At 46.4% G+C, this 12368-nt stretch overlaps 1 protein-coding gene across 5 annotated transcripts in view; it reads left to right on the top strand.

Annotated features, from left to right (window-relative positions):
* Positions 1-12368, top strand: part of LOC127001509 (ubiquitin carboxyl-terminal hydrolase 48-like) — a 102616-nt gene that overhangs the window by 46725 nt on the left and 43523 nt on the right. For all 5 annotated transcript variants that reach the window (XR_007755318.1, XM_050866118.1, XM_050866139.1 and 2 more), the window contains 2 exons: positions 477-611; positions 867-1049. Coding sequence is in view for 4 of the 5 variants with exons in the window: in XM_050866118.1 (XP_050722075.1) it covers positions 477-611; positions 867-1049 (318 nt within the window). In the remaining variant the exon portion in view is untranslated. The remainder of the gene's footprint in view (positions 1-476; positions 612-866; positions 1050-12368) is intronic.

Raw genomic sequence — 12368 nt, 5'->3', positions numbered from 1 at the left:
TTGGTATGAAGTGTGTGTGTGTGTGTGTGTGTGTGTGTGTGTGTGTGTGTGTTCGCGCATGCCATGTAAGCGAGTGCGTGACGGGAGGTGAGGGCAGGGCGGGCTGGTGGGTTGAGCACTGGTGGGCGGAACTGGGTAATTATCTGATGGCTCACACCGGAAACTGATCTGACACCCAGAAGCGCGCCCTGATTACCCCGTCACCCGACCAGGCGTCACCCAGCGCTATCGTCACCCAGCTAGGCGTTACCCTCAACCATCGCCACCCAACCAGGCGTCAGCTATGTCCTTATCACACAACTTTTGTCATTCACCCAAGCATAAGTATTCTTCGTGACATGAACACCATGCGGGCATTACACAGAGCTTTCGCGTTATCTCTTCAGGTGGCAGTGTGAAGAAGACGTCACTCTGTGTCTTGAAATATTCGGTAATGTCCTGAAATATTCGCATTCGGTAATGTCTTCTCCCCTCAGAGCTTGGGGCCCCGCAAGAAGCCTCGCCTGGCCAGCCGGGGAGCGCCCTCCGCAGCGGCAAGCACAAGTCCGCGGCTGGTTCGCGCCTCCCGCACCTTCTCATCCACCGACACCATCCGGGAAGTGCAGAACTTTGTAAGTGTTCCTTTGAAGGATGGCAGCCACGTCACTGTCATAAAATCCCTGTTACGTGATGTATTTCCCAGAGCAAACCTCATTAGATATTTTTAGTTGATACATTTAGGTCATCAGAAGATCGAACCCTCATGCGTGTTTTGAGAAAGTGTATTTTTTATCAGGAAAATATAATCAATATTTACAGAGGGATATGGATACTTATGAATACCTGTACTTCCACACTTTTCTCTCTAACAATGTTGGTGTTGTCAGATCGCAGAGAGGACCGGGATCTGGCCCATGCTGCAGACACTGTGGGTGTGTGGGGAGGAGCAGCAGCAGAAGGGCAGCGATGGGGAGGGCGGGGAGCCCCTGCAGCTCACGGATGATGACCGCGCCATGACCCTCAACGCCCTCAGGGTCCGGCCCGGGGACACGATCTACTTCAGAGCCGCGGTGAGTACCCTACCTAGCTTCAGCGGTCATCTACTCCTTCGTCTGTAGTAGGTAGATGAGAGTCCTTTACTTCAAACCACAGAAATTTTAACGTTTATTCTTTTTTTACTCAGAATTAACATTTTCAGAGTGTAAGCTAAATATCGTAAATGTAAACCTCAATATTTTCTCCATATATGATGAAACTGCACCAAAAGAATTATATGGGTTTTCAAAAATGTAAGAGTGACGCATTGTCTGAGAGAGAGAGAGAGAGAGAACAAAAAATAAGGTACGTAGAAGGCCTAAAAAGGGGGCCGGAGGAAGCCGATTAAAGTGCCCTGCAGAGTGGCCGGGAAAAAACGCGAAAAAAGAGAAGCTGCGAGGATAAGGATGAGGGGAATGAGGGAAAAAAAGTGAGAGAGAGAGAGAGAGAGAGAGAGAGAGAGAGAGAGAGAGAGAGAGAGAGAGAGAGAGAGAGAGATTCGTATGGGAGTTTTCTTTTTCGAGGGCTGTGGTGGAGGGCGGTGGTTGTGTTGATGGTGGTGGTGATTAGGGTGGAGGTGGTGGTGGTGGTGGTGGTGGTGGTTTTCTGTGACTGGTGGTGCTACGATTCGGTATTTTTCTTCTTTCAGTGTTTATTTTTCCTCTAACGTCACCTTGTCCCGCTGAAGTTTGGCGTGGGTGGATTTTATTTCTTTGATCATTTCTTTTTTTATTTCGTTATATATGTACTACGACCAATCTTGTGCGGTAGCGGCGGGGAGTGACCTGTTTTTTTTTTTTTCTGTCTATCTCTTTGTTCAGGCGATATAGTGCTTTTTATTGCCTTCTGTTCAGTGTGTGTGTGTGTGTGTGTGTGTGTGTGTGTGTGTGTGTGTTTCTTTTCACTGTGTACAGGAGGGTGAGTTGAGTGAGTTGCTCCCACGCACGTCAAGGTGATGGGCGTACGGGCGTGTGGGTGAGAGAAGAGGAGGAGGAGGAGGAGGAGGAGGAGGAGGAGGAGGAGTAGAGACTCGATTCTCCTGGTTTTGCATGGAAGGAACCAGTGCAGGACTTCATTGTGTTATTTCTAGAGGAAGAGAGAGAAAGGGTGGGAGAAATAAGGAAGGAAAAAGTGGTAAAGGGAGGAAGGGGGGGAAAGGGGGAGAGAGGGAGTAAGGGAATGCAGGAAGGAGGGAGGGAGTTGCGGAAGGAGGGATAAGTCATCAGCACCCTACAAGAAGTTCTCATTGTTGCGTTGTGTTCAGCATCGGTTCAGTTCATTCAAATGTGTGAGAAAAGGTCAATAAAAAGCCGTGTTTTGTGCCTGGTGTGTGTGTGTGTGTGTGTGTGTGTGTGTGTGTGTGTGTGTGTGTAAAAATATGCTCTCTGATTGCCAGTGAAAAGGTGAAGACATTGGAGAAGAGGGAGGCGGAGGAGGGAGGTAGGAAGGGAACGAAGTAGCGGGTTTTCATCATCAGTCTTTCCCCGTGTTCTGAATGCACGTAGCCCCCGAAGAGCCGTTTAACATGTTACCTCGTGACATGTGGCGTACATCCGCGCCACCTGCACATTACCGCTGCAAAGGGAACACAGGTAGCTCCTTCACACGATTATACTGACCGGACCTTTACCGAGCACCTCCTTCACCAGCAAAGCATGTTTTTTTCTCATCCTCTTCCCTTTTCCTTCGTGCTGGCCATATACCACCACTTCTTCCTCTACTAATGCATACTCCACCCCTTTAATCGTCCTTCGTTTCCACCCTTTCACCCCTCTTCACTGCCATAACCATCAGCGCCACCCCCCCCCTAAAGCATACGTACCCTTCTTCCTCCATATCATCACCCTCTGTCCTTCACTTATGTTCCTATATGAATTTGACATATAAACACTTGTTACGGTAATGAAAAATAAGCGAAGAGCACCAGAGAACAGAGGACTGATGTCTTTGTATTCTTCCATTCCCCTCCTCGTTGAGCATATCGTCGGCTCTCACGTCCCGGCCCGAGTTTAAACCATGTCCCAAAAGAAGCATCGATTGCTAAAGTGTGATTTATTAAGAGCAAGAAATTGCCTCTACTTGGTAATATTTCTTGAGTTGGGGGCGTTATGTCTCCTCTGCCCCCTCCCCTTACCCCTCCTCCTCCTGCTATTGGTTCTCCTCCTCCTCTATCCTTACCTTCGCTCCCATCTCTCCGCCTCGCAACGTTTTATCTTCCACCTCCACGCCTCGTCCCCTCATCGGAAGGCGCGTGGCCTGGCCGTGTGGGGCTACAAATCTGCGCCCTGGAACATCGGGGGCTTACGGTTCTGATGAATGTGTTTCTCGCCCCCCTCAAGCACCAGGTTGTGTGTGTGTGTGTGTGTGTGTGTGTGTGTGTGTGTGTGTGTGTGTGTGTGTGTGTGTGTGTTGTTTTTGTTGCTATACCCATTGTTTGTTCCTTCTCCTTCCTCTCCAAGTATGAGGTGTGATTGGTAGATCGTGAGACAGGCGGACAAATAAACAAATATTTAGGCTGGGGGGCGGGGAAGAGGGAGACCTGTATACCTTCAAGCAAACATAAATAAATACCCAGATACATGTGTAAAGCCAGAGAGATATCGGAAGCCTTCTTGAGTCATCCACGACCTCTCTTCCTTCACTATTCCTCCTGCTGCCGCCCACCTCTCCTCACCATCAAACACCATACTCCTCCTCCATTGCCACATTACTAGCAGGGCCTTCCAGAGCACCGTCACTAATCACCACCGCTGCGACCATTAACGGGGCCTCTCCGCGGCGCCGGTGCCACCCCCCTCCCCCGTCATGACCCTCTGTACCAACATTTGTGGTCATCGTCCGCGCTGCCTCATCTCCTGTCGGTGCCATAACCAGGTGGAACCACATTCTCCGGTGATGGAGAGCGGTGTGGTCAGGGAGCCCACTCAGATTTGGAGGAGTAGGAGTAGTAGGAGGAAGAGGAGTAGGGTCAGCAATAGCAGAGCAGAGCAGAGCAGAGGAGAGGAGAGGAGAGAGAAGAGAAGAGGAGAGAAGAGGAGAGGAGAGAAGGAACAGCAGAGGAAGGTAAAGCAAAGCAAGAGGAGGAAGAGTGCACATGCCTCCCCCATCCCCGTTCACTCTCCCGTCCGAGCATTAGCCGCTGGACTCCGGGAACGTGGAGCTTCGGGGCGGAGATGTACATGCCATTCGGAGCCTGCGTCTTCCTCTCTCGACCGTTCCGAAGGCTGGCGGCAGCACGAGTACTTGGCAGATTTATCTCGTAATCAGGGTTCAGTAATGCATTACGGTCCCCTCCCGCCCACCCAGCCGCCGCCGTCATATTTTATCGTGGGAGTCGCCCTTTGCCATCAAGTATACCTTAATTCTACCTTACTAGCATGGAAACTGCCTGGAAACGGCCCGGAACTCCCCCCGCGCTGGCCTGGAAGCACATGACTACGGCCAGATTTATGTGGTAATCAATGTTTCATAATCCATTACGACTGGGAGCGGCCACGCCTTCCCCTCGCGGTTTATCATCAAGACGGAGAGGTCCCCAGCGGTGGTCTGAGGGCCCGCCACCCACCCTGACCACACCGCACCAGACCTATTGCTCAGATATATCTCGCTACCTTCACAGTCTGCCTCCTCCTCTTCCTCCTCCTGCTGCTGTTTGTCCCATATTCTTTATCCCCAGACTGCCGCTGCTCCTCCTCTTCCTCCACCTCTTCCTCCCTTCTCTCTTTTTGTTGGTGGTGCTGATGCCGCTGCTGCATATCCTCTTACCCTTCCCTTTCATCTTTCAATCACTTAATTTACCTCGCATCCAGTTTTTCTGGCAGTGTATACTCGCTCGTTAATACCCTTCCCTAACGAGCACATGATTGGCTCGCTTGTGTGTGTCTGTTTTGTTGGTCAGCCTAGCCAGGAGTTTGCTTGTCGTTCTCATGTATTATCCGCATTAGCTTGTGTGTGCGGGCTTCTGCTCCAGTGTAAGTGCGTGTGTTTTGTTGGCCGGAAGCCCCACGGGTGTGTTTTTTGTTACGTATTCTCCAATGTTTTTTCTCCCCTCACAACACAGTGGTGCGCTTACGGAGGAATGTTCATCTGGCCATAAATGCCACCCAGCATACACGAGGGGTGGTGCTCTTGTATGGTTGTGAAGTGTGGTAGTGTAGTAGTAGTAGTAGTAGTAGTAGTAGTAGTAGTAGTAGTAGTAGTAGTAGTAGGAATATGATGGTGATGGTCGTGGTAGGCATATATATTTAAAACTGGAATGCGGCTACGTTCATTAGTTTTCTGTATGAGATAAGATATACAAAGCCGTACGATTGTGTTCTTGACGTATTGAAGAGGCTCGGCACCAAGCAAATATCCAAATAAAATAAATAAATTAAAATGATAAACAAATAAAAGCGGGAATAATGGTTACAAGCCCAAAAAGGAAAACTGCAGCAGCGGGAACAATGTGAGATATCAAATCGAGTTAAAAAGTATTGAAAAAATAATCAGCTTGAAGTAGGAACCATCAAAGGATTTATTTTCTTCCGTCATTGTTAAGACAAGGCGTATGCTGGACGGCGAGGTGTTGCTTCTCTTTTTTGCTTTCTTTTTTTCTTATTATTTTTTCGTGACAACCTGTGGAGGGGGTTGTAGTGTTCCCCTTTTTTGTCGGGGAGGGGTAGTAGGGGTAGAGGAGGAGGGGAGGGGGTCAGGGGGGGTAGGCTCGCTGGCTCTATCCTCCCTTGCCTGGCTGGCCTAAAGGAGGAAGCCCCGCTCGGCATGACCACCAGTGACCTCGCTCTCTCTATGTAATCCCTTGTCTACATCGCAAGTCCGTGTGTACCTTCCTTTCTAAGCTCACCTACAACACGTCATTAGGTCACTCATCCTCATGTCGCGGCGCATTCCACGTGCACTCGATACCTTCCCTTCCCTGTCGCCTCTCTCCTCATCACTCTTGGTTGTGTAGTAAGAGCAGGACCGTGTGCTGTGTGAGGCCGTCGAAGCCTGAAGTCACCGAGCTTAAGGTAGGGGGAGCTAAAAAAGCCTCTTAATCTCAGGCAGTAACAAAGTATGATTTAGAAGCCCCACACGCCACGCCAGGACGTCACTACTGCTTCTTTTCCGCTTCTTTACGGGTGCGGTGCTCGTTTTTTTAATTTTTTTTTATTGCTTATTTTTTCTTTCTGTGTATTCGTGCATTGAGTGAGAAGTTAATCGAATGGCAGTTTTGTGTGTGTTTGTGTCCCGCTGGCCTATTCCTTTCTCTGTTTAATTAACGTCGTTTTATGTAGGCCTGTGTGTTTGGATATGATGTATCGTAGTGTCTTATATGTAGAGAAATTATATGCGTATTGGAAAAGCTATATAATTGCTTCACCACCACCACCGCCACCACCATAACTGGCTAAGATGACGACAGGCAACCCGGCACACTTGCTTCCTTTCCTCTCCCTTCCATTCTCCTCCCCCTCTCCCCTTCCTTCCGTCTTCCTTTCCCTCTTAGCTGGCGATGACCTTGCCAAGTAGGACGGCCACTTTGTGACGAGAGCTGCTCACAGGGAATCGGAAATACGTGGATCAAGGTAGTGAACAACATAAGCTTTTCCCCTTCACTCCGCGCCATACGTTCTGACTGCTTGACTGACTTCCTCACTGATTGACGGACTGAAAGAATAGATGTCTTAATGCATGAATGAATGAATGGATGGATGAATTATGTTAATGGTGATTGATGTTTGTTGTTGTTGATAATTTACTGTTGTAGTTAGGGACGGTGATGGTGGTGGTGGTTGTAGTGGTGGCTAGGGTGGTTGTGGTGGTAGTAGTTGTGGTTGTAATGGTGGTGGTGGCCGAGGCTAAGGCGCTGCGAGAACCCTTCCTTTCTCCCGAAGAAGAAAAAATGCTGTCATTATCCTGTCACTCCAGCTGGATAATACTGCATAAATATGAATGATTTTTATGCCAGTACACACACACACACACACACACACACACACACACACACACACACACACATGAAAAAAGTCAGCACCTCCAATTTGAACATGAACGGAAAAAAAGTAAATGTTATCCAGTACATTTTCGGATACGGACATTTCATCGCTCAGGGTTTTTGACCGTTTTCATTATCAAGGCAATCATTATAGTGACTTCTTATTATCGTCGTTAGAAAAAAAAAAATAAGGGTAAATGGTCCGAAAGGAAGTCGTTAAATTCATCCGTGACCTGAATTAACTATAGACTAGGCTATCAATGCGTGTAAATCTGTGTGTGTGTGTGTGTGTGTGTGTGTGTGTGAGAGAGAGAGAGAGAGAGAGAGAGAGAGAGAGACGTAGTGAAAGTTACCTGGTATAAACAAGAGCAAAAGAACGAAGATAATTACCCAAGTCCCAGTAACCTAGACGTGGAATATTGCTGCATGCACATCCATTCCTCCTCCTCCTCCTCCTCCTCCTCCTCTTTCTGGGTTACATAAAGTGAGTGACAGTCGCCTCTGTTGACTCTGGTTTCGCGTCCTTCGAGCCGAGACGGATTGATGTACGCTGTCCCATCATCCGCTGCGATCTGCATTATAATTCTCTTCCTGTTGTTAAGCAGCAGAAAACAACCGGCGGGGACCTTCTTTTTTACCCCTCATTGTGGTCCGTGTTTATGGGGGAGAAGGGGAGAGAGGGAGAGGGAGGAGGGATGTGGATGAGGAGGAGGAGGAGGAGGAGGTGGAGGTGGTAGATAATCAGGGTAGGGTTGTGGTTTGAATACGATAACGACGATGTTTTGGCTTTATTTTTCGTCCTGTGTTTCGAGCTGTCTCTCAGTGCGTGGTATTATTATTTGTTTTTCATTTTCACATAATTCTAGAAGCTTGGAAGACAATTTGGAGCGCTAATACTGTGTTATTGTGCTGTTTTTTTTCATGGTTTTTTGTCGCAAATTTTGTATCTTCAACATATAAAACAGTCTACTGGTGGGGTATTTTTTGGACTCGAGTTTACCGCCCAACTATGATATTATACAGAGATAGATACACAGATAGATAGGTAGATAGGTTGACAGATAAATAAAATGCTGCTCTACCTCCAGTATTATACAGAGATACCGACATAGATAGATTAGTAAGTAGGTAGATAGGTAGAAAGACAGAGACCCCCTCCTGCCCTTCCTTCACCTCCTAAAAACCCTTTGCCGGTCCCAGCCACAATCTTGCAAAAACCTCCTCTAATAATGATGCAAATAACCGGGATAAATCAGTGTTGGGAGCCTTGAGCGACGCCACGGCAGGAAGTGAGGGCAGCTGCGGCGGGCACGGAAAGAGAACCCCAGACAGACATGTGTGTGTTAATTGGGGGTTTCTGGAGCCACTTGAGGTTTGAGCCGGGCTGGTCCTGAGGTTGAAATAGGCATAAAAAAATTGATGTATCCTGGTGGCAGCTCAAGGGGAATGTGGGAAATCCTGTCCTCGCCTGTGTATGTCTGCTAAAGAGTTTGTGTCTGGTTAGTCCATTGGTTGTGCCTGGCTCTTATTCTTAAACATTTCTGAGCTTACACACTTACATTTGATAAGGCTTTCGTCCAGGATGTGGGTATTTTCAGGGATAGTTTTATGAGCCTATGGATAGTTTGACAAGACTTCTGTACCCTGAACGTGAAAAAAAAAAAAATGAGAACTCGACTAATCTCGTTTGTGGCCTTCGGAAACAGTTGTTGTGAGAGCCAAAAGGGTCTGTGAACGCAGGAGTCTTGGTTTTGGTGTTGGTGATGGTGAGGCTTGAGCTAGTGGTAAACTTAGGGGCGTGGGTGTTTTTCTTCCAAAGGGACAACATGAGCCGCATGAATGGAAAGCTTATACAAGTTTTCTTTATTTAGTTGAGAAAGAAAACCTCGTATTGAAATGGGAAGAGAAGGATGCACATTATATTGATTGAAATCCATTAGTTTTACCTCGTTTGTGTAATAGCCTTACTCACGTGCATACATTCTTGATGAGCTTGAGTTTGCGGAAATGGTTGAATTATGATCACCAGACACGAGAGCGTTAATACAGCTAGCTACACAGGTAACCACTTTAGTTCTTACTTAGTGCATTTAAGGAGATACGTTCCTTTTGAAATATTTCAGTGTGAGACGGATGTGTGGGCTCCTGGGTGAGGCGGGGTGCGAAGGGGCACAGGGGACGGGGTGTTGGAGAGGGGAAGGTGATGAGGGGGATTACGTTACATGCGATGACACTGGCGGCGGGGAGCCTCCTCACGCGAATAGGTGCTGTGTCTTTCATTACGTCAGAGCTAAACCACTGAGCCGACCCTGCCTTGTAACTCCTGTGTGCTCCCTCCAGTAACCGGGGAGGGGGGGGGGATAATGAAGAGAGAGGGGAAGGATGAAAAAGGACAACAATGGAAAGCACTAAATGGGGAAAAGTTTTGAACAAGTCACCGGCATTTATGTGACCTTTTCTTCTATTTTTTTTTTAGTCACCGCTTTAGTGTTGAATATATGTATTTGTTATTACGTCCCTCCATCTCTACTGTTGTCTCTTCATCTTTTATAGTTCACTAACCACCAACTTAGTAGAGTAGTCGTGAGGATGAAACGAGTCAGGTGGAAATAGGAAGTGTCTTGCTGGACTGAATATCGACCCGTGAGTCGTCCTCATCATTACACGGCTTGTATAATTTAACACCTAAGAGGATAAGCCATCGTCCACCTCACCACCTCTTAATTTTCGATCATAAACGTCCTCGTATACATCCCCGTTTGCGATTATCGAGCGAAATTAATTGCGCGCAATATTGATCCGTGTAAAAAAACAGTTTTCCTCTCGTTTGTCATGCTAATGAGAGAGCTCGGGCGAGCGTTAGCGAGGTGGTAATGGTGTAACGCATTGCATTGCTTTCAAAACTGGTTCACTGTGATAAATGTAGATGTGTTATTATTCTAAGTGTACCAACGTCCCTAGTTAATGTGTGTGTATGTGTGTGTGTGTGTGTGTGTGTGTGTGTGTGTGTGTGTGTGTGTGTGTGTGTGTGTGTGTGTGTGTGTGTGTGTGTGTATGTACAAGCAGGCGCGTCTTGTGTGTTGGTCAGTCATGCCTCCTCTCCCAAACATTTCATTCCCTGATATTCGTCACGGAAAGAGCAAATCACGTTCTTGATAACTTGATCTTATTTATGACTCATTCACGCCCGGTCTTGTTTGCTCGCCCAACCCTCCTCTATCCATATCTTACTCTATCGCATTATCCTTCCCTTCCTCTTTGCCTACTTTGTTCGCCCTCTCGTCCACCCAAATTTACACAACATTTCCCCTCACCTTCGTTATCGCTAGGAAACGTAGGACATATCTATAGTGGGGCGTGATTGTAGCCATCACGTGGGTGTGAAGGTTAACTGGCCGAGGTCGTCGTTGTGTTGCAGAACGTTAAATCGGTGTGTGTGAGTGAGTGCCAACTGTGATGGCCTTGAAGAAGCCTAAAGACACTCCATGCTTTCTGCCAGTCATAGGGCTACTACGGAGAACCCGTCCAATCGTGTTATACAATTTTATGAGACAGGAAGATAATCTTTCCCTTCCTCGCTCGAACATGCTCCTTCTTTGCCAGTGTTGCTCAGTGGGTGCAGAACATATTGGTCGTTAATATAAAGATATCAGAATAAAAATCTTCGTGAGTAACTGGAATATGCCCATATGGAAGTTCTCCTATTCATGCTTGAGAATTTTGACCTTCTGTTGCGACTGAGCTTATTGGCATAGCATCAGTAGCGGTGATAGGGCAAGTTGCTGCTGTTGGTGTCGAAAATGTATATGAAGGATAGACACGATAAGAATGAAAATTTACGAAATTTTTGCAATTGTTGTATTAGTAGAAATAGGAATTATTATTATTATTATTATTATTATTATTATTATTATTATTATTATTATTATTATTATTATTATTATTATTATTATTATTATTATTATTATTATTGTTTTTATTATTATTATTATTATTATTATTATTATTATTATTATTATTATTATTATTATTATTATTATTATTATTATTATTATTAGTGATAGTGGTGGTAATATCACCTAATCACGCGAACTGCTCTACAGTGTGTACATGTTGGCGTGTTTCTACATATTTGTGCATCTTTGTGTGTTCTCACCCTCTCGCCGGCCTCTTGCACGCCGCCAGATTACCATACGTCACTGGCAGGCGTGTTAAGAAGGAAAGAGGGAGGGAGGGAGGGTAGGAAGTGAGGGAGAGACGGAGGGAGGGAGCATGACGAGAAGTGGAGGAAGAAGGGAGTGCCATCGTAAAGAAGTGGCGGTGGGGAGGAAATGGAGTGGTTGAGGGGTTTTATCCTTCTCCTCCTCTTCCTTTACCTCGTCGTTCTCTTTTTTTCTTTTTATTGTCTTCCTCCCCTATCTGATTTTCCTCGCATCCGTAGCGATGTTATATTATCTAGACTTCCAGAAAGCTTTTGACAAACCACCGCACGAGTGACTCCTTAATTAAGAAGGTAAAATCAGCGGGTATAGGAGATAATATGACTGCGTGGATAAGAGACTGGCTTAACGTGGCTCCCAGTCATAGGTAAGTACCGAAAGTGTCAATGCCTGGACTCCTTTCCCCTTACTACATACATGAACGAGAAAATATCATAGAAATACGTGCAGGACAGAAATCATCTCCATCAAAGTTTACTTGACACAAAGTAGGCCCTCACAACGGTCTGTTGGGAAATCATTCAAACAAACATTGATTAATCATCCAGTGGTCTGAAAAGGGCAAATGTTTCAACCTTGACAGGGGCAAGGTCATACGCTTTGGGTCCAAAAGTAGTAACTATACAAACACCTTGCATGGGAATCCTCTGCAGGTCAAAAAGAAGGAATCGGATTTTGGGGTAATCATTAGCAGTAACCTGAAACTTATAAAGCACTGTTAAAAAGCATGTAACAGTCAATACTATGCTTGGGTTCATAGCGAGAAACTTCGAGTGTATGACGCTAGGAGTTATGGCATCTTTATACAATTAAATGGTAAACTTTTTTTTTTTAACAAGGTATGCAGTGACTTTCCATGTTTCCTCCTCGTCCTGCCCTAATATCTTTCTTTTCTTTATCTACCATATTTATCAATTCCATTTCCTCCCCCCTGCATCTTTTCCTCATCCTCCTCAACTTTTCTTCCATCCATTCCTCCTCTTCCTTCCCCTAATCTCCCCTCCCCTACCTTCCTTCTCTTCTGTGTTATCTTTTCTCTTTCCACTCCTCCTCTTCCTCCTCCTCCTCCTCCTCCTCCTCCTCCTCCTCGGTGCGTGCGCGCTTGCACACACACACACACACACACACACACACACACACACACACACACACTGTGA

This window comes from Eriocheir sinensis, chromosome 2, assembly GCF_024679095.1.
Source record: "Eriocheir sinensis breed Jianghai 21 chromosome 2, ASM2467909v1, whole genome shotgun sequence".
Taxonomy (NCBI): Eukaryota; Metazoa; Arthropoda; class Malacostraca; order Decapoda; family Varunidae; genus Eriocheir; species Eriocheir sinensis.
This window is presented reverse-complemented; position numbering and strand designations above follow the sequence as displayed.